Source organism: Dendrobates tinctorius, unplaced genomic scaffold (assembly GCF_039654945.1).
Source record: "Dendrobates tinctorius isolate UK_male_01 unplaced genomic scaffold, ASM3965494v1 ptg000166l, whole genome shotgun sequence".
NCBI lineage: Eukaryota > Metazoa > Chordata > Amphibia > Anura > Dendrobatidae > Dendrobates > Dendrobates tinctorius.
In genome coordinates this window covers 8,682,014-8,704,402 of record NW_027361833.1, presented here as the reverse complement: position 1 = coordinate 8,704,402, position 22,389 = coordinate 8,682,014, and the positions used below count along the sequence as shown (strand labels likewise).

At 43.9% G+C, this 22,389-nt stretch overlaps 1 protein-coding gene across 8 annotated transcripts in view; it reads left to right on the top strand.

Annotated features, from left to right (window-relative positions):
• DMD (dystrophin) overlaps positions 1 to 22,389 on the top strand; it is a 3,834,938-nt gene that overhangs the window by 2,735,548 nt on the left and 1,077,001 nt on the right. For all 8 annotated transcript variants that reach the window (XM_073550686.1, XM_073550687.1, XM_073550688.1 and 5 more), the window contains one exon: positions 15,553 to 15,707. In XM_073550686.1, the coding sequence (XP_073406787.1) occupies positions 15,553 to 15,707 (155 nt within the window). The remainder of the gene's footprint in view (positions 1 to 15,552; positions 15,708 to 22,389) is intronic.

Sequence of the window (22,389 nt, the reverse complement as noted above, 5' to 3'; positions counted from 1 at the left end):
TAGGGAGAGCGTTAGGCAGGGAAGAAGATACCAAAAACTACTTCTGCTGCTAGCGATTTTGCCTGTACAACACACCAGTTACTGTGCAGTGCAAGGGGAGGCTATATTTCGGTGCATCAGCTCTGTTGGTTATTAGGCTGCCTTTTAAGGCTCCCTTATAGCTGCATTGCTTTTTTAACACTGCTGAGCAAACTGCTTTTTTCAAAGCAATCCAAATTTTATTGTTTTGTCCTGGTGAGTTACTGAGCGTTCATTTTTTCACACACCGTACAGCGGTGTACGCTCCTCACACAGTACCGTGTACCGGCTGTTATCACAGCCAAATTGAAGCTGTGTGTGACTCTGTAAGAAAAAGCCGAGGAGTTTGTCCGCTCTTATAGACCTACACTCTAGGGAGATTCTAATTCTGCCCAATTCTATATACACCTTGCAGTTAGTCATACACTAGGCAATTTCTGCCTGTCACATTGCAGTGTAATCTGTCTTGGGCCAGAGACAATAGTTCAGCGGCCAAATTGAAGCTATCTGTCTGTGACTCTGTAAGAAAAAGCTGACGAGTTTGTCCGTTCTTACAGACCTACACTCTAGGGAGATTCCAATTCTGCCCAATTCTATATACACCTTGTAGTTAGTCATACACTAGGCAATTTCTGCCTGTCACATTGTGGTGTAATCTATCCTGGGCCTGAGACAATAGTTCAGCGGTCAAATTGAAGCTATCTATGTGTGACTCTGTAAGAAAAAGCTGAGGAGTTTGACCGTTCTTACAGACCTACACTCTAGGGAGATTCCAATTCTGCCCAATTCTATATACACCTTGTAGTTAGTCATACACTAGGCAATTTCTGCCTGTCACATAGCGGTGTAATCTATACTGGGCCTGAGACAATAGTTCAGCGTCCTCCAATCTACAGTGAGATTCAAATTCTCACCAATACTCTATACAGCTTTTGCCTTCTCATACACCAGCCAATTTCTGCCTGTCACATAGCGGTATAATCTATACTGGGCCTGAGACAATAGTTCAGCGTCCTCCAATCTACACTGAGATTCAAATTCTCACCAATACTCTATACAGCTTCTGCCTTCTCATACACCAGCCAATTTCTGCCTGTCACATAGCGATGTAATCTATACTGGGCCTGAGACAATAGTTCTGCGTTGTCCAATCTACATTGAGATTCAAATTCTCACCAATACGCTATACAGCTTTTGCCTCTCATACACCAGCCAATTTCTGCCTGTCACATTGCGGTGTAATCTATACTGGGCCTGAGACAATAGTTCAGCGTTGTCCAATCTACAGTGAGATTCAAATTCTCACCAATACTCTATAGTCCCTTTACCTTGTTTTACAGTACCATATAGCTGTTGTTATTTTGGGTACGTTTTTAAAAAAAATGAAGAAGTATGGTGGAAGAGGCCGTGGAAGTGGGTGGGGGTTGCCAGCTGGTCCTGATGGTGATGTTGGTGATGGTGCTTCTGCTGGTTGTGGCAAAAGCACAATAGCACCTAAGGCAGGAGGTGGTGAGCCGGCATCATTGTCTGGCTCCACAAGGCCTCGTAGGCTCCCTTTTCTGGGAGTAGGTAAACCGCTTTTAAAGCCGGAGCTTCAGGAGCAAGTTTTGGCTAACATTGCTGACACAGCCTCCAGCTCTATCGCCTCCTCTTCTGAAGTTTCAAAAAATAAAAGCACTGTGTTGTCAGTGGAGGCTCCTGGTCAGGAACAACACCTTTCCTTGTGTCCTTCACCCCTACCAAAAGTGAAGGATGCGGCAGGCCACACTACAGATTACTCCATGGAGCTCTTTTCTCATACCATGCCTGGGCTATCAAGTCAAATCGTGAATTCCCCAGTCCAAGATGAATCTGACATGGAGTGCACTGATGCACAGCCACTGCTAGATTTATCTGCTGGTACATTCACTCAGAGCACTACATTGTCCTCGCAGTGTACTGAGCCAGAGTCTGACCCTGATGAAACTCAGGTGCCCCTTCTCGCATACTATACCACCATACACGGTGACACAGAGGAAGGTGCACATGACATTGAAAAGGAGGCGATGGATGACCCAGTTGTTGACCCAGATTGGCATCCATTGGGGGAAGAGGGTGCCGCTGCCAATAGCTCAGAAGAGGAGGATGAGCATCCGCAGCAGGCATCAACATGGCAACAGCTGTTATCTGGCAGGCCTGGAGCAGTCCAAAAATGGGTTACAAAAAGCAAAAGAGTTGCAGGACAGCTTGGCCAGATGGTCAAAATAGCACAGCGTGCAAGGCCTCAAAATGCCTTCCATAGTAGGAAGAGTGCAGTGTGGCACTTTTTTGAACAAAATCCTAATGATCAGGCAAAGGTTATCTGTAAGAAGTGCGCAAAGACCTTTAGCCGAGAGAAAAATCTGAGAAATTTGAATACCAGTTGTGTTATGATGAGTCACCGAAGGAGGAAAAAACAAAATACCAGCTAAGTCCAGAAAAACCAGAGAGGTTGGCAGCTATCGGATTGCAGACCCCTGGACCTATCCACAACAACTAGCAGTAGCTGTGGGGGGTTCCTATGGTGCCCTAGACCCCTCGATCACAGCCGGAGAACTAGATAGCCTAAAGACAGAAAGGGGAAAACTAAACTGCCCCAGAGCAGACCCCAAAGCAATAGGCAGCCCCCAACATATAATGACGGTGAAGCAAGATGAAAACACTAACACAGATAGAAAGATAGGTTGAGCAAATGATGGGGCCCAAGCTAACTACATAGGACAGGATAGGAAAGCTGCTGTCTGCCATCCGCAAAAACCCTATCAAAATGAGCCAACCGACTGATAGGAAAAACAGGCCCTGAAGTCGCTAGGCTTCAAAAGACTATATCAGCACTCAGGTATATTCTGAAGACAGAGCAAAAGATCAACAGATCAGAGACAAAAATGGAATTCAGCTCACCCCCGGCCGGGGGTGGCAGAACTCCCAAAAAACAAGGCAAAACAAAAAACAAAACAGAAGAGTACAAAGCAGAGCAGAAAAACTTAGCTTTGAGATGCAGGAATCAGACTGGTCTCCAAGAATCCAGCAGGAAAATCACCAGCCAGGAAGAAGGGCGTCGGCAGCCTTATATCCAGTCCTCAATTCCAGCCACCCAGTCATCATCTAGCTGCCCAGGTGTCTGATAATCAGCCTCACTACCTTCCTTCACCAGAGGAGGGAGTTCATCAGACCTCAATAGTGAAGGGAAAAATGAACTCACAACACAGTTGCATGTTTAGACATTTAGCCACCATGCACTTGCAAGCGTGGACGGACTACCAAACCTCACGTACCACCTGTGCAACTGCTCCCAAAGAAGGTAGTCAGCAAAACTACATTGTTTCCCCCACTGTAAGCCCACCGGTTAGCACACCACCAGCAGCAAATGTTGAGGTGTCGTCGCAAGGCCAAAGCAGTCAGGGAATCACAATGTTATATCAACGAAAGACTGAATCTAGGCCATCAGAAAGAACACCATCTCCATCACCATCATCAACCCTCTCTCAGTCCGCCATGTCCACCGCTAGTTTCACCATATGCAGCTCTCAAGTCCAGCTCACCTTACCAGAGACTATGAGTAGTACAAGAAAGTACTCATCCTCTCATCCGCATATACTGGGCTTGAACACCCACATTGCCAAACTAATCTCGTTAGAGATGATGCACTACCGGTTGGTTGAAAGCACAGTACCACGCTATGACCTACCCAGTCGCCATTTCTTTTCTCGCAAAGCCATCTCAGCCCTCCACCTTCATGTGAAAGACCACATTGTCCATGCACTCAAGCAATCAGTGAGTGGAAAGATGCACCTCACAACTGATGCATGGTCCAGTAGGCATGGCCATGGCCGTTACGTGTCCATCACTGCGCACTGTGTTAATGTGGTGGATACAGGGTCCACAGGGGACAGCGGTGGTGGGACAGTGCTGCCTAGCCCACGGTATAGGAAACAGTTGGCTGTTGGCATTGGACCCTCCTCCTCCTCCAGAAGCGAAAGCTCATCCACAGAGCACAGTCGCATGAGCACTCCATCCGCAGCTGCCAGTGTTGCACACGAGGTGTCCCCCTATCGATCAGCTAGTGGAAAGCGTCAGCAGGCTGTGTTGCAGATGATGTGTTTGTCCGTCAGACACACCGTGGAGGTACTGGCCGACTACTTTCAGCGACAAACTAAGTCATGGCTGGGCAGTCTATATCTTGAGGCAGGCAAGGTAGTTAGTGATAACGGCTGGAATTTTGTGGCAGCCATAGCCCTTTCAAAACTCAGACACATACCTTGCTTGGCTCACACCTTGAACCTGGTGGTGCAGTGCTTCCTCAATAATTATCCGGAGTTAACAGGCCTGCTCCATAAGGTTCGGCTCGCACATCCGCCGGTCGCCGATACACTCCAGTCGTATGCAGAAGCAGCAGCGATTGCTCCACCTTCCCAAGCACCGCCTAATTATCGACGTTGTAACAAGGTGGAACTCCACCCTGCACATGGTTGAGCGGCTGTGCGAACAGAGGCAGGCCATAATGCATTTGTGGGAGGATACACGGGCAGGCACTTTGAGGGCAGACATGGAGTTGACTGGTGTGCAGTGGTCGAAGCTGAAAGACCTCTGTAAAGTCTTTCAGTGTTTTGAGGAATGCACACGGCTGGTAAGCGCAGACGATGCCATCATAAGCATGAGCATCTCACTTATGCGTCTGCTCATGCAAACTTTGACGCACATTAAGGAGCAGGCGTCTGCAGCCGAGGTAGATGAGGAGGTAGAGGAGGAGGGAAGCCTTGATAACAGTCAGCCATTGTCTGCTCCGGGACCTCTCCTGGACGAGGTGGAGGAAGAAGAGGAAGAGGAGGAGGAGGAGGATGATGATGGGGATGATTATTTAGGGGAGGAGGATGCTTCTCGTGGGGCAAGAGAAAATGTTTGCATGGCAAGGTCTGGTACAGGGTTTGTGCATGACTGGAGGGATATGGATTTGCCAGAAAGTGCTCCTCCACCCAGCACTCGCAGTGCATCATTGACACCAGGAACATTGGCCCTCATGTCAGATTATGCCTTGCAGATCCTAAAAAGGGACCCCCGCATTGCCAAAATGATGAACGATGACAACTACTGGTTGGCCAGCATCCTGGATCCACACTATAGAGGCAAATTCCAAAACATAATGCCACAGGAGAACCTTGACCTAATATTGGCTAACAAACAAGCAACTATGGTAAACCGGTTGGTTGAGGCATTCCCAGCACACATCAGCGGTGATGGTTCTCACACGAGCCATAGGGGCGGGGGCAGCTTGAAAGAGGTGTTCGTGGTGCACACATCAGAAGTGGCGTTGGAGACAGGGGTTTCATGACCATGTTGTGGACTGATTTTTCAAGTCCCGCTCACACGACTGGTAATACTGCATCGATTGAAAGTGACAGGAGACAGCAGTTGTCAACTATGGTTACAAACTACTTCTCGTCCCATATCGATGATCCCCCACACAGGTCATTCCCATTTGACTATTGGGCCGCTAAACTGGACACCTGGCCTGCATTGGCACAATATGCCTTACAGGAGCTCGCTTGCCCAGCTGCAAGTGTGCTATCAGAAAGAGTCTTCAGTGCAGCAGGATCAATCCTGACAGAAAAAAGGACCCATCTGTCGACCCAAAATGTGGATGATCTAACCTTCATTAAAATGAACCATGCATGGGTTTCCAAGTATTTTGTCCCACCTTCCCCTGATGACACCTAGGTTGCCAGAAAAATGACTTGCTTTGGTCCTCCTCTTCCTCGCACTTGCCCAATTTCGCCTTTTGCAGCAGCTGAATGTCCAACATCAACATATGCCATTTTGTAAACCTCCCTAACTGGGCTGCCTCCCCCCCATGGCCGGGGTCACCACCTAGCGCACCCAACCGTGCAAGTGCCATTGCCCTGGACAGGTGGGTGGGCCGATTCTTGGGCATGGGCACTGGCACAGGGTCCCTCATAATGTAACCAAGTGTCTCTGATGGTGGGGGTGCACACCCGCCGTCAGACACACCGCCGTCAGAGGGGCCCAGTGCCTGTACCGACACCCACGAGTGTGCCCCCCTTGCTTGGGCAAGGCCACAGCATTTGCAATGTTTACCTCTCCCTGCTCCTCCGCTGTGTAGTCTGGGCTGTCAAATCCTTCACTGGGACTGACACTACAAATTTATTGAACTGATAGATGATGGTTAAGACGTAGCTATGCCCTGTCCCGCTGGCCGGCCTCTAGCTTCAGATGATCAATGGCTTCCATTTCTTATGGACCTCGACTCACAATGACATGCAGTGGTGGTTTATCATCAGCTTTCACAGTTTTCCTACTCACAGACGCGTGACATTCCGGCGCACATTTTTAAATGTGCCCTCTCATGCCAGTCCCATAGAATCGCCTACGGCCTGTGGCTTCTGTCTTTTGCACTGCAAAGTTACGTGACAGATCATAATAGGCAGTGAGCAACATGTTTACATCTTTCCCTGTGATTAAAATTTGATGGAGATGAGTAACGCTGATGGGATCAACGGTACTGCGATACAGCAACACTTTCTTCACAAAGTTATGTTTTTGCTGTCTCCACACACAAATTAATTGAGGGTCAGCATCGCCTCTGAGAATTGTGACGGAAGTTTTTCCCGTGATTGTTAATTCCTCGATTTCTGCAATCACTAGACTTTATGTCAGTAATTGTATGCATCTCATTTCCTATGTCAGAGAGGCTGGACTGTCTTACTGAGACAGAAATATATATGAAGATTTAAAAATACCACCTAAAGTGTATACTGGTGTACGCTTCAAAAACATTTCCTTTTTTCTACTTTTTAGATTGTTGTCTAATCCATACTGAGAACACGGAGATTTTAAATGTTTAAACTATGCTATATATACCTGCTATCCAGTGATAACGTATCATTTCTGACCTTTGTCCAATCACGTCTAATCCATACTGGGCCTGAGACCGTCTGAGCCTGCCTCCTGATCTATAGACATAGGTTTTTAATGTGTAAACTATGCTATACATACCTGTAATCCAGTGATACGTTACACTTTCTCACCTTTGTCCAATCACGTCTAATCCAAACTGGGCCTGAGACCGTCTGAGCCTGCATGCTGATCTATAAACATAGGTTTTTAATGTGTAAACTATGCTACATATATACGTGTTATCCGGTGAAACTGTACCCTTTATCAACTTTCTACATTGTTGTCGAATCCATACTGGGCCTGAGAACGGCTGCTGAGCTGTTAAGCAAGCTACGGCACCTGTGGTTTGGACACGTAATTTTTTCATTTTGTCTGGATTGCCAGTTAGGCCTAATTCCGTAATTGCGGTTGACCTGTACTTACTGGGAAATCATCGTTCTCGGGGAATAATTGGAATCCCAGATCCCCATCACTAACGGTGTTCAGCGGGTTATCAGCACCTGTAAGCGACAAAAGCTGGTCCTTTCAGTGTAGCGCGCATGCAGCCCCGGACATGTAAGGGCATGATAGACCTGTTATTGCTCGATCTCGCGTGCCAGAGCCTCGTGTATCCCTCTAGTAAGCTTGATGTGTACCGCAGGGGCATGCCGGAGTCTCTGTCGTTAATGGAATAAAGCTGAGAAATCGCTAGCACAACTACAAACGGACATACCACACCACACACAGAAACGACAAAGCTTGCAATCTGTCCATCTTTTCTGTAGCTTGTATGGTTGTGGTTTCCCGGGAGGAGTCCAATTAAGCCACAGGCTCCACTCCTGGTGGTGCCCTTTTGGACACTCCTTTAAGGTTCAGCTTTGCAATCATACAGCCCCCGGAAACCAAACACTTTGCCTTCATGGACGCAGTTTGGAGGTTCGTGGGAATAATGCTGCCCCGTCGGCAGTTGCCATAATTTATTGGTGGGAAGTCCGACGGTATATGATCGTGTTCGATTTCAGAATTTTTTTTTTCTGGTTTGTATTTTACATTTTTATTCCAGCCTTTCTTGACTTCATAAGGGAATGACAAGCCTATATCTGTGTCTCCTCCACCTCCTCCTTTTACTCCTCCACCTCTTTTCTAAATGTAGTTGCCCTTTTCCATATGTTATTTTGTCTTCTGAGCATTTTGTCTGCTTTGGGACACCTTTAAAGGTGTTTTGTAATTGTTTTCTATGTGTTTTTATGTGTTTGTGTTTGCCTGCCATTGTTTTGAATGGGGTTCGACGGTGTTCTTCGAACGTTCGATGAACATTCGACGAACTTGCCTCCTGTGCGACGAACCAAAACATTAGCGGGGTGGCACAACACTACTCCTGATATATCGAAGTACATTGTTAATGTTTAAACTATGCTATATATACCTGGTATCTGGTGATACTGTACCCTTTCTGCCAGGAAGTCCTCCTTCAACCAACACTCTAAGTGTATCATTGACACCTGGAACATTGTCCCACATGTGTGATTATTTCTTGCAGATCTTCTTGTTATATTGTGGTGTGATCCATCCTGAGCGTGTGAGTGTCTATGGGTTACTCCTGCAATTTAGATGTACATTTAAAAATTACCCCAACACTATATACAGCTCTACGCTTGGGATACATTACCCATTTACTGCTTGTTATATTCTGGTCTAATCCAAACTGACCAAGTGAGAGTTATTTTCTGACTGTGGAAATAAATACTGAACTTGACAACAATGACACCTACACTGTGTACAGCTGTACTCTTGAGATCCATTACCGTTTTACAGCTTTTTAGATTGTGTTGTAATCCAATACTGAGCCTGAGAGTGTCTGTGTGTGCCTCCTCAAATATCTACGGAGATTTAGAATGTTTAAACTATACTATGTATACCTGCTATCTGATGATACTGTACACTTTGTCTAATTTTTATATTCTTGTCTAATCCATACTGAGCCTGTGAGCGTCTCTGTGTGACTGATGGAATATATAGGGAGATTGACAATTATCCTTTGACTGAATAGAGCTGTACGATTCTGATACAGTGCCATATATCTGATGTTATTTTGGGTCTATTTTCTGCAAAATTTTGAAGTTTGGTGGAAGAGGCCGCGGACGTGGGCCAGCTGGTGCTGATGGTGGTGGTGCATCTGCTGGTAGTGGCAAAAGCACAATAGCAGCTAAGGCAGGAGGTGTTGAGCCTGCGTCATGGTCTGGCTCCGGAACACCTGGAAGGCTACATTTTCTGGGAGTAGGTTAACCGCTTTTAAAGGCGGAGCATGAGGAACTGGTTTTGGCTTACATTGCCGAAACAGACTCCAGCAAATATGCCCTCCTCTTCTGAAGTTTCAAAAAATGCCATCACTGAGTTATCAAGTGCTGGCTCCTGGTCAGGAAGAACCCCTTTCCTTGTGTCCTTCACCCCCACCAAAAGTGAATGATGCAGCAGGCCACACTTCACATTAGTCCATGTAGCTCTTTCTATCATACCATGCCTGGGTTATCAAGTCAAATCGTGAATTCCCAAGTCCAAGATGAATCAGACATGGAGTGTGGGTGGCCAGCCAGGGCAGTGGGGTTAATTGGTACCGGGCCGGTGTCTCACAGGGATGTGTCACGGTGGTGGTGACCCGTTCCGTGGCCCTGGGCGTCCATGCAAAGGGGTGAATTACATTTATAGGTGAATGATACATGACGCCACCTGTGGTTTCTGATTAGATTGACCAGTGCTGCAGTGTCGCTTCTCTGGGACAGATGTTGTGGTGCAGCTAAGATGTAGAAGCCCTGCACAGGTAGGGCCGTAGTCACAGGGCAGATGAAAGAGTTGGTAGATGGTGTGCAGTGCAGGATGTAGCAGAGCTGTGCGCCAGGCGCAGGAGAAAGATGACAGACACAGTCATGCAGTTCCTTTACCTGTACTTGGTAAGTGCCATCCAGGACCCAGAGTACAGATGGAGAAGGAGTTGGTCAGCCTGGATGCCAATTTGGAATTTTCTCTCTGCAGATAGGTAGTGTGGCCTCCGTTTTAGCGCTTATCTGAGGTATTCGCAGTGCTGAGTTCAATGAAGTTCCCCCTGTTGACTCTCTTTTGGAACTTTCTCATATGGCAGGCAGCCGTAGCCTTTTCCTTCTGGCTCCCACACGTCGATGCTGGGGCCTCCGAGCCTTAGTTGGGTGCAGAGCATTTACAACTGCTACTTCCTCCGGTTTCAGCTGCAGGAACGTCAGTGTGCCTACAAACTCGGAGACAGGAATCCGGACCATGCGCTCCAACTAGGAGTGAGCCTTAGCTCTGCTCATCCTCCAGCTCCCCTTCTCACGTCCACACACTTCCCCTTCCCTGCACAGAGTGCCCTAACTTACCTCCTCCCGACCACAGAGAGCAGCTCCTCAGCAGTCAGGATCAGAGCTCTCTCTGCTGGCCTGGAGTGGGAACTGTGTTGTGTGTTGGTTTAACTGCTAGAGAGATACTTCCTTGCTCCCAAGCATGACATCACAATCCCTAGGAGGAAGGTAATGCCACTGTGGCGACGGTACACCTGGGGACACCACAAGTGCACTGATGCCCAGCCACTGCTAGATGATTCTGCTGGCACATTGACCCAGACCACTACATTCCCCTCACACTCTACACAGCCAGAATGTGACCCTGAGGAAACTCAGATTCCCCTTCCCGCATACTATACCACCTTACAAGGTGACAAAGAGGAAGGTGCAGATGAAAGTGCAGGTTCCTTGAGCAGGTGGGGGGCATACTCATGGGCGATGGCACTGGCACAGGGCCCCTCATAGTACGCAAAAGTGTCTCTGCCGGTGGGAGGGCCCAGGGCACACCCGCCGTCAGACACACCGCCACACACCACCGTACTATGAGGGGCCCTGTGCCAGTGCCATCGCCAACGAGTGGGCCCCCCCTGCTTCCTCCGGATCACAGCACTTGCAAAGTTGAAATACTTACCTCTCCCTGCTCCATCGCCATGACGTCTTCCGCATGTCCTGACAGTGATATTCTGATCAGAGATTGCAATGACATCACGTCTGTATGCCCTCTGCCTAAACGCCAAGTGCAATGAGATGGAAGATGGGGATGACGAGGAGTCCAGACTAGTACAGGGATTCCCTAGCGAGGAGACTTATTTAATTGTTTTCAATGTTGGGACAGCAATTTTTGGGGAGCACTATACTCTGGAGAATGATATATGGGGCCCACCATACACTGGAGCATTCCAAAGGTGGACATCAGACACTGGAGCAGCATTTACAGGGCCCATTATACACTGGAGCATTAGAAATGGGGCCCATTATATATGGAGCATTATTTGCGCCCATAAGACAGTGGAGCTTCATCCATGGGAACCAACATATACTGTAGCATTATGTGGAGCTCATCATATACTGTTTCAAACATTATATGGGACCAATGATTCTGTATGGAGAAATATATGGGCCTCATTACTCTGTATAGCGCACTATGCGGTGCCCATAATACTGTATGGAGTAATATACTGTCCGTTTTTGGAGCTATTGGAGAATTTAAAATGGATATCAGTCATGAGATGTAAAAAGTGAAGTATTTTTCATTGTACTATACCGCTATTTCTCTACCGTATCGGAGCATCATGAGTTGTGGAATGTGTTAAAGGGGTGCTCTTTGGCCCAGGGCACATGAAAACCTGGAGCCAGCCCTACCCCCCCACAACTTTAGCCAAATAACCCCCAGTTTTCAGTGTGTAACTATTATTATGAAGTAAATTAAGGTTGACAAGCTTCAGTAATAAGATTTGATGTTTTTGGCATTGAAATGGGCACTGTAGGTGTGTTTAATGTCCTCCACTCCCTGCCGACTTTGCTTCCCCATTGACTTGCATTGGGTTTCGTGTTTCAGTCAGCCTTCGACTTTTCATGATAATCGGCCGATTTCGTTCGACCCGACTTTTGAGAAAGTCGGGTTTCATGAAACCCGACTCGACCCGAAAAAATGCAAAGTCGCTCATCTCTAGTAAGCATACTTTTCAGAGACAGAGAAAGAAATTATGTGCACCTTCTTTAAATTTTATGGATATCAGGACATAATAAAAAAGTCAGTCTCATTGAAGGTCTTAAAATCTGGTAAATATAACCTAGGATGAACATCACATGACTAATTACAACGTGTCATTATTTTTTTAACAAAAAGTAGGCTAAAATGCAGAAGTGTATGACAAATTCACCTCATGACTAATATCTTATAGAACCACCTTTAGCAGCAGTATATGCAGATTTGGATTTTGCTATGCATGTAAACATGGTGTAGAGCAATATGGCCTATCACATCCACTTTAGTTTCCTCTGGCAAAATTACATTATTTTGGAGGTTTTGTGGGTTGTTAAAATAGAACTTTACAAACTTTAGCCATGCTGCCATGTTCTTTTTAGAAATAAAAGGCTTTCTCTTGGCAACCCTAACAAACAAGCTGTATTTGCTTAGTTTTTTTCTAATTGTACTCTCATGAACTTGGATATATAATATGCTGAGCCCTTTTGTGCTTGTGGTATAGCTACTGAGATTTTTTTTGCAGTTTCTGTCAGCATTGCACAGTTTGACTTTGGGGTGAACGCGTCACTCTTCAGAACAATGACAACTGTATTGAATGATTTCCCCTAGTAATTAATCTAGCTCACTGCAGAATGATATGCTACAAATTGTTTTGAATCGCCTTACAAACCTTCTCAGATTAATTAGCAGCAACAATTGCCTCTTTAAATAGAATGTGTCACTACAATCAACCCATATAAGCCGTATTTGTGGGCATTTAGGTCATAGGAAGCTGAATAAAATGATACCTTTATCTTTGCGATCCAATGTCTTTTTCTGGAAAAATCCACTTTTTTCATATCTGTAAATGAGCTGTTAAGATCTATGGGTCGGACACTGATCTGCATGAGAATCTATCCTCAGAGCTTATTTTAAATGAACCATGTTACATGTTTCTAACACAGTACAGTAGAACTGAACCTTGTCTTCTTACAAACACATTTGCTGCAGCTCTCACAGCTCTGCTGTATTGCAACAATATTGCAGCCCTAACTCTCTGTGAGATGGAAGCCGAAACTGAGAGGAACCTGCAGATAATCACACACAGTTCTACAGTGAGATCAGGAGAGTGGAGAGCGGCCATTATATATCACACTGGAACCCCACCCCCTTCATGTAACATAAGCTCTGGAGGTAAATTCTCAAGAAGATGAATATATGGCCCATAGCCTGGAAGAGGTCATTTACATATAAGAAAAATGTGGATTTCTCTGGAATAAGACATTAGATCAGAGATTTCAATGTGTCATTTTATTCAACTTCCTATGACCTACATGCACATATAGATGGTTTAGGATGGTTGATCCTACTGACAGGTTACCTTTTAAGTTCATTGCTTATGTCTTTCCTCCATGGCTTTGTGTTAGCACCTTATACATAGAGGTGCAAAATTAAAATTTGCAATATTGTGCAGATTTTCCCAGGAAATTTGATTTGCAGCAAAGTTATTCTCCACAGATTGAATGTCCTTTATAATGCAATGGGATCTCTGCAGACCCCAGAGCATAATAAATGTAATATGTAAAAAATAAAAAATACCTTATATTCACCTCATCGCTCACCTCTTTGGCCCCTCCACTCCCTTTCTTCCCATGTTCATCAAATCTTCTAATCACGGCCACAAGTGCTGAAATCCCAAATTTCTTCATGCACACTGTGACCTTACACACAGATGGGCAAAGCTGTCCTGCATCTCATCAGAACTGGAAGTCTCAGCCTAGTGTGAAGAGGCCCAGGATTTCATTGCTGGCGGTGACAGTATGTAGATGCAACAAGGACCGGACTGGGAGACAGTGAGGTGCGGAGGTCCTGGAGAGGTGACCAGTAGGGTGAGTATAATCACTTTTTTTTATTTTTAACCTTCAGCTAGCCCTTTATGGTTCAGAAAAAAGATGACCAGTTGGTAGCCATTTTTTCTGAATCTGCACAAAGGAAAGTTTAAAAAATATGCATTTTAGTAAGTGTGGATTTTTGGAAAATTAGAGTAGAATTCTGTTTCACGCAAATAAATTCTCTCATCTCTAATTATACACCAAAAACACATGCCATCATAAAAAAACAATAATTTTACTAAATAAAGCTTCATAAAATGTATAAAACAAACACTTGTAGAGGCAGAAAAACTCACACACAAAAACACAGATCGTCGGGAGTGGGTACAAATTGTTGTCAGTACTTACAAGTGAGCAGCTGTACAAGTTACAGTGCAGCAAAGCTTATAGAAATCACAATTCATTTCCCTGGCTTCAAGAATAGAAAATTAGAGAAAACAAAAATATATTCTGTGGCGTTTATAAGTCTGCTGCGAAAAATGGAATTTATAGTGCAATAGTTATCACACATTGCACAAAATCTTTAGAATCTTAATAATCAATAAGAGTTACTACATAACCGATAATAGTGGGAATATCAAGGGAGGGAAAGATGCAGCAGATGATGAAGGTTAGGTGCTAGGTAGAACGAAATGTAATAAAGGGTTGTCCTGTGGACAGTTAATAACATGCCAATCAGAGGGTGCACCACCACTGGAACTCACACTGATCAGCAGATCGGGGAAGTTTTATACCCATTACCAAGTGGTGCAGGAAATTGAATGCCTGACCGCCGCTCCATTTATTCTCCTTGTGGCTGTTGGAAAAAGCTGAGTGCAGCACTATGAAGCCCCCTAGAGAATGAATAGAGCAGCAGCCACACATATGCACTGCCCCTCCATTCTATAACGAGGATAAAACTTCCCCATTCCACCAATTCGTTCGGTCCCCAGCAGTCAAAGCCCCAAAGATAATAAAGCTATTACCTGTCCTGTGGATAGGTGATAACTTTTCACTGGACAATCCCTATAAGAATATTATCTGAATGCAATAACAAGGGACACATTCTATTTTATAAGTCAACACAAAGGACACTTTAGACAAAAATTACTTTTAGGACTTATCTCTACACTCAAAATAGAATTGCAATTAAACTGTAATAATGATGTGACTAAGTAACTAAAATCTCAAGCTGTTCAAATATATATAGAATATCTGTGTTTTCAAACTATTTCTGTTTATTATTTAATCCCTAATTTACAATGTTTTGTCACTACTGGGCAATGTTGCAGGTCAGAAATCAACTATATAAACCTTATGTAGTTACCGCAGCTAACCAGCAGATGGCAGTGGTTACATTACTTTTTCATACATGCTAGAGCGGTAATAAATTGCATATGCTAGTATATACTGCTGTCATGCATTTCAACAATAGCTGCAATCAATACACAAAATTATGAATAATATACAAAATAAGCAATGTTTCTTGTTTTATTACAGCCAGCATAGCTTATAAACAACATTTCAGAATGGTTTCCAGCATCTCTGCACAGACTTTACTTCATAACCTTCAAGATAATGTAATTTACTTGAAATAAAGCATCCCAATATTCATATGCATGCTTGACTAATAAAAGTCTCGTAGGACATGAATTTTCCAATCCTCCCTTTTCATCATATCTAATAACAGGACCACATATATTTCCTTATGCAGCAATTTTCCAAGGAACTTCATCAGTGGCAGATAAATGTTGATGTAGCAAATGATTTGGCCCTGAAGCTTCTGCGTGATTATTCCTCTGATGACACCAGGAAGGTGGAGCTGATGAAAGACAATATTAACATGACCTGGACGCGAATAAACAAAAGGTACGGCATGTCATCATTGTAAATTAGATGTAAAATTGTTGGATTAATGTTTTGTCACTTATCATTTATCATATTGACCAGGTTAGTAACATAGCACCTTAGTATGTCTTCTGGTTAACAATGGTAAGTGACATCTTCAAGGGCTGGTTCCATTATACTATATCATGTCTGCCTTTGGATTCTCTGTACAGAAGTCAGGTTTGTAATAGTTACATCTTCAATCTCTCACATTGCAAGCTTCCAAAAGACTGTGTGTGACTGTCTGACTTTTACTACTATGTTTCAAAAATTCAATTACTTGTGAACTATGGAATTAAATAAAATCTTAAGAAAAATCTGAATGCCTGGATTATAGTGATCATGAAGATTGGCAAAATGTAACATTTCACCTGTTATATTTTATATTTTATTTTGCTTATTGTGGATACAGTATATCCTTTAAGGGGAATCTGTTAGCAGGATTTCACCCCCAATCTATTTATATGCTTATGTAGCTCTTGTAAAGACAAGTCCAGCAATACATTTAAATGGCCAGTCTGTTCCTCCAATAATGAGAAATCAGCATTTGAATTGTTATATAAATGAGGATGTAGTGCTTTGGATGCACTTCCGAAGTCTCTGTCATTCCGATTCCAATCTCCTCTCAGCATTTTCTTCTGCTTGATTGACAGCTTTTTTGTTTGAAGTCAAACTTCATTAAGGCCACCATTCAAGCAGGAGAAGGCAATAGTGATGAGCGAACGTGTTCGGATAAGGTGTTATCCAAGCTTGCGTATGTGCTAACCAAGTGTCTTCGTTGTGCTCGAAAATATATTTGAGTCTCCATTGCTGCATGTCTCAGAGCTGTTAGACAGCTGCAACACATGCAGGGATTTCCTGTTTCGAAGACAATAAATGCATGTGTTGTGGCTGTTTAACAGCCTTGAGACATGCAGGCGCTGGGACCTGAACATTGAACACACCGAAGTCACTTGGCTACCACCGGATGATGTTCGAATAACACCTTATTTAAGCACATTCGCTCATCACTAGAAGGCAACACTAGTCAGGGAGTAGAGCTGGAGTGACAGAGGCTTGGGAAGTGCTTCCACTCATCCAAAATATTTCAGCTTCGTTTGCCTATCAATTCAAACACTGGTTTCAGGGAACAGCTGAATCTCTGGCAGGAAGGGTCAATGACCGCCGCAGGGTACAACAGGCAGGTAGTTTCTTCTGTTAGCATCTACATGCCTGTTAGTGCTTAGGCACATTTTTTAAAGTCCTGGATATCCCCTTTTTTAAATTGTCAACCAGGTCCATTTCTTGTTGTAGCTAAAAGTTACTTGCTTGGTCTAAGAAAAAATTATATTCTTATCAACCTTTTTCCATTCTGCATGATAATAACCCCAGTATATCACTTTTATCCTTTGATGAATTGATCCCTGTCAATCAAAGAAAAGAATAATTCAGAATATCGTGGAAATCTGTTTCCATTTCCTACCCCACTAATTCAGCATAGTTGACCAATGTGACAACATCAACAATATGGGCACTTATTGCACTAATACCTACTGTACATCAGATTTAGGGTTGGAAATAGGAAACATCTACATTTACAGTATGTAAAAGAGGTCTATGGATGTACTTTCTCCCCTTTATGCAGTATACATTCAGAGAACAAACCAAAATAACATAGGAGAAACAGCTGCTATCACCCATGAAATGCTATTCAGACAAGACACTCTGCACAGAATACATTGCTGTTTTGTTTGTGAATATAGGTGAAATAAATATATTACACATAAAAATTTGTCCCTAAGACTAGAGCTAAGACTAACCAGCCTGTGGTTGCAGACAGAGCATTAGGAGAGGAATCCTACTGCAATCAGATACCTTAAAGCTCTAGTGTAATCATGTGCATAGGGGAAGACTAATCTCCCGAGACCCATGCATAATATTACATATATCAGGTTTTCTTAATATGTCATGCAGAGAACTCCAGTCGGTTCACTTACCCATGGAATGCACATTAAAATGGGAAAACAAATCCAAGCATGGTGTAATTGTGAAAAAAAGTTATATTCCATTTTTGGAGATCGCTTTTATAGCATTCAGTGTGTGATAAAAAATACCGGATTAGAGATGGTTGTTCTGTCCCCCACCATAATTCATGTCTTGGGATTACTAGTTTTCAACCTGGATGGTGCCAAGATGTGACCGTCCATGCTGAGAAACACTGGTGAATGAGCTGCTGTGAGTGCAGCATCAGTGACTGGCGGTGATGTCATCGAGGTAACTGCTGGTCACTGAGACTGCAATCCCAACCGGATCAATCATCTGTAATTTTTATTAAAAAATTCTGTGCTCAAGGATGCCTCCTGTATAACATTACTGCTTAGCCATACGGTGAGACTAAGTCATGAGGAGATAATTTGCATATTCCCAGTGCATTCTGGGATAAGTGAAGAGTCACCACAGGTTCAAAGAACACTGGATTTTAGCTGTTGCAACTGAAAGGAGGATATCGATAACCGTGCTCTGGTAAAATTTTGACACATATTTCACCGCTTTGATATCTCTTTAACAATAAGAACATGGCAGTGGCCAGGAGCCATTTAGTGAGCTGCATTTTTTGCTACATGTTCACAGACATACCAGTGGAAAAGCCAAACTTCACATGCCAGAAATGCAGGCTTGTGTCACTGTTGGGGTAAAAGTTGCATAATCTAGAAGAGAGGTTAGCTACATTGAAAATCATCAAGGAAGGTGAAGTATTCTTAGACAGGGCAGAATTATCTCTTCATGTTACAGAAAGAGGAGAAATTTTAATTGCACCTGAAGAAACAGAGAAATGGAAGCATATGACACAGAGAAGCAGGAGGATCGGGAGGCAGTCAGCACCCATACCGCTCAGGAACCAGTACCAGGCTCTCAGGCAGGAAAACGATGAATAAATACATTAAGATAAGACTTTACCCACAAAGAACAACCTTGTACACCCCTCAGAGTCTTCCTGAATGGAGAAAGAAAAATATTGTGAAGAAGAGTTGTGGTCATGGGGGATTCCCTGTTGAGAGGAACAGAGGCTACTCTCTTAAGACCGGATATAACCTCAAGAGAAATGTGCTGTCTTCCAGGTGCAAAAATTAAAGAAGTGTCTGACAGGATATCAGAACAGACCTACAGATGACTGCCCATTCCTGCTAATACATGTGGGGACAAATGACACTGCAATAAAGGACCTGGAAACACTCTGCAGTGACTTTGAAAACTTAGGTAAGAAAGTGAAAGAACCGGGTTCACAGGTGGTCTTCTCTTCCATCCTCCCATTGGATGGCCATGGAACAAGGAGGTGGAATAAGATTCTGCAGGTGAACAACTCACTATGTTGATGGTGGTGTCAGCAAGGATTTGAATTTCTGGATCATGGGGCGAATTGCCTATACAATGGACTACTTGCTAGAGATGGGATGCACTTTACGAAGACTGAAAAACATGTATTTGGAAGTCGCCTTGCTACACTCATCAGATCTTTAAACTAGAACAAAGTGGAAAGGGAAGCAAAAGGCCAGAAAAAAAAACATACACCTGACAAATACTATTGAGAACTCTGCTATTAGAAGTGGAAAGAAAGAACAAAGGCAAAAAAATCTAAATAATATTGGACAAAGAGAAACCAATCACAAACTAAAATGTTTCTATGCAAATGCACAAAGCATGGGCAACAAACAAGGAGAATTGGAACTACTAATGCAGGAAAAGAAATAACATGTCATTGGAATCCCTGAAACTTGGTGGGACAATACACATGATTGGAATACAAGGCTAGAAGGATAAAACTTATTTGCAAGAAATAGACTTGATAAACGAGGAGGCAGTGTCGCATTGTATGTTAGAAAAGCGTATACCTGCACAGAGATTGAAGCTTCAGAGACTGGGAGTTCTGTGGAAACTGTTTGGGTAAGCATACAAGGAGAGAACAAAGGAAAGGACACCATTGTAGGCATTTCCTACAGGCCACCTGTGCAAGCTGAAGATTTGGATGAACTCTTTATGCATCAAATGGCCAAGATCTCCAAAAATATGACATAGTGGTCATGGAAGATTTCAACTATCCAGACATTTGTTGGGAATCTCTCTCAGGCAAAACTAACAGGTTAAGCAAATTTTTATCCTCTCTTGCTGACAACTTTATCTTCCAAAAGGTAGGGGAGAAAGCAAGGGGATCTGCTACCTTGCATCTAGTCCTTATAAATAGGGAGAAACTGGTTGAGGAGGTAAGAGTGGCTGGGAACCTAGGAGGTAGCGACCATGCTATTTTAGAATTTTGGTTAACTAGAGGAAGAAGACCTGTGAAGACTCAGACTTCAAGGTTAGATTTCAGAAAGGCAGATTTTAAGCTACTCAGAAAGTGAACTGGAGGGATCCAATGGCTGGATTTCCTTAAGGACAAAAATGTCCAGGAAGGATGGGAAATTTTGAAGTATGAGATTCTCAAAGCACAATCATTAATAATTGCAAAAAGAGGGAAGGATAGGAAGCATTTAAGGAAATCAGGATGGATGAACACAGAACTTAAACATATGCTAACAAGGAAGAAAGAAATGTTTATCAAATTTAAAGAGGAAGGCATATCTAAAGAAGAATACAATGTTGTCTGCAGAACCTGCAGGGCGTGAATCAGATTACTAAAGCTGACAATGAATTAAGGATTGCAAGAGACATCAAAAGCAATGAAAGAGGATTTTGGGGATATGTCAAAAGTAAATGAAAAGTCAAAGATGCTATAGGATTTTTGCAGGATGAAATTGATGAAATGGTAAGAAAGGATATTGAGAAGGCAGAACTTTTAAATTCCTATTTTGCATCTGTTTTCTCTCAGAAAGGAAATGTAACATCAACTGGTCTTCACTGTCCTATTAAAGGAATAGAAGAATCCAGGATATTTATAAACAGAAAGATAGTGAGGAAGCACTTAGCTTACATAAATTAATTCAAGTCTCCAGGTCCAGATAAATTACATCCCAGAGTACTGATGGAGATAGTAGAAGAAATTTTTGAACAACTCTCCATAATCTTTGAAATTTCTTGGAGAACAGAAGTCCCAGAAGCCTGGAGTAAAGCAAATGTTGTTCCTATCTTCAAAAAAGGGAAGAAGGTGGACCCAGGGAACTATAGGCTGGTGAGTCTGACTTCTATACCAGGAAAGATCTTTGAACAAATTATTAAACAACATGTGTGTGAGTACCTGGATAAGAATGAAGTGATTAACAAGAGTCAGCATGGACTAATAAGTAATGTTAGACTAACTTAAATGCCTTCTACGACAGAATAAATGACTGTGTGCATCAGGGAAATGCTGTAGATATAGTATATCTTGACTTCAGCAAAGCATTTGACAAAGTATCTGTTAGGTGTTGGATTTCTGTCGCTGCACAGCGAGAATCCCGAGCCTTACTTCCAGCGGTCTCCCATTCCTCTCCAGCCGCAGAGGAGGTTGCTCAGCAAACTCGTCAGTCCAGGCGCTCTGCCCAGACCAGCTCCGTGGGTATGCTTGCTGCTGCCACCTCTGGTACAGCTATGTCAATACATGCTGCTCAGCAGCGAGATTCTTCAGGGACTAAGTCCCCATGTCGGGCCACTGAGCATGCCCATGGAGTGATCTCCCATTGGAGATCGAAGGTCACATGCTCAGGTCCTGCTCCTGTTCTGATTGGCCCATCCGAGAAGCCAGGAAGGTCCCGGATGCTCGCAGCTATAAAAGGTTCACATGGCTGCTCGGCCATGCACTAGGATAAGACTGTATTTACAGACTATGTGGAGTGAGTGAAGTATGCACGCATGAATGTCTCTGGTGAATGACTAATTAAGAAACCCCTACCGTTGGTACGCATGTGTTGTGCAGCCTAGCCTGCTAGCACCCAGGCTTAGGCATAGGTAGGACAGAGGTTGAGTCAGGCATCAGTCCTCACCAGGGACTCGGCACGCCTCAGTGCACGTGCTTCATAGCTAGCATCTATAGCGGTGTTCGCGGCAGCGATGCCGTGCATTCAGTGGGCCTAGAAGGACTCTAACCCCGTGTCCTTGGGGTAGAGTTCTGTGGCCGTACACTGTGCACTCTTTTGGCTGGCCTCTGTGAGCTTAACAGGCTCCGGCATCTACGTTCAGCGGTTGTATGGCTCTGTGCATTAACAGAGTTTGCCCCTGTTCACATTGGGTGACGTAACCCACATGTGACTGGATTCACACCGCTTAACTCTTCCGCCATTACTTAGCAGCAGTGTACCACCTCAGCACGATGGACCCCGGGCTGCGAACGCACCTACTATTATTTTATAATCTGGTGCGTTCCGCCAGCCCTAACAGTATCTAACACAATCATAAGTGAAAACATGACTAAGTATGGAATGGACAAGGCAACTGTTAGGTGGATTCATAACTGGCTTAGTGATTGGACCCAAAGAGTGGTCATAAATGGCTGCACATCCAGTTGGAAGAATAACTCAAGTGGGGTGCCACAGGGCTCTGTCCAGGGCCCTGCATTGTTCCACATCTTTATCATTAATTTAGATGAAGGAATTGAGGGTAAACTGATTAAATTTGATGTAGCAGCAAAATGTCAGGAACACCACTCTGCACTTCCTCACTGAGCCAGTGCGCATGTCCTGAGTAGAACAAACTATGCTCAAAAATACCTGTGGAG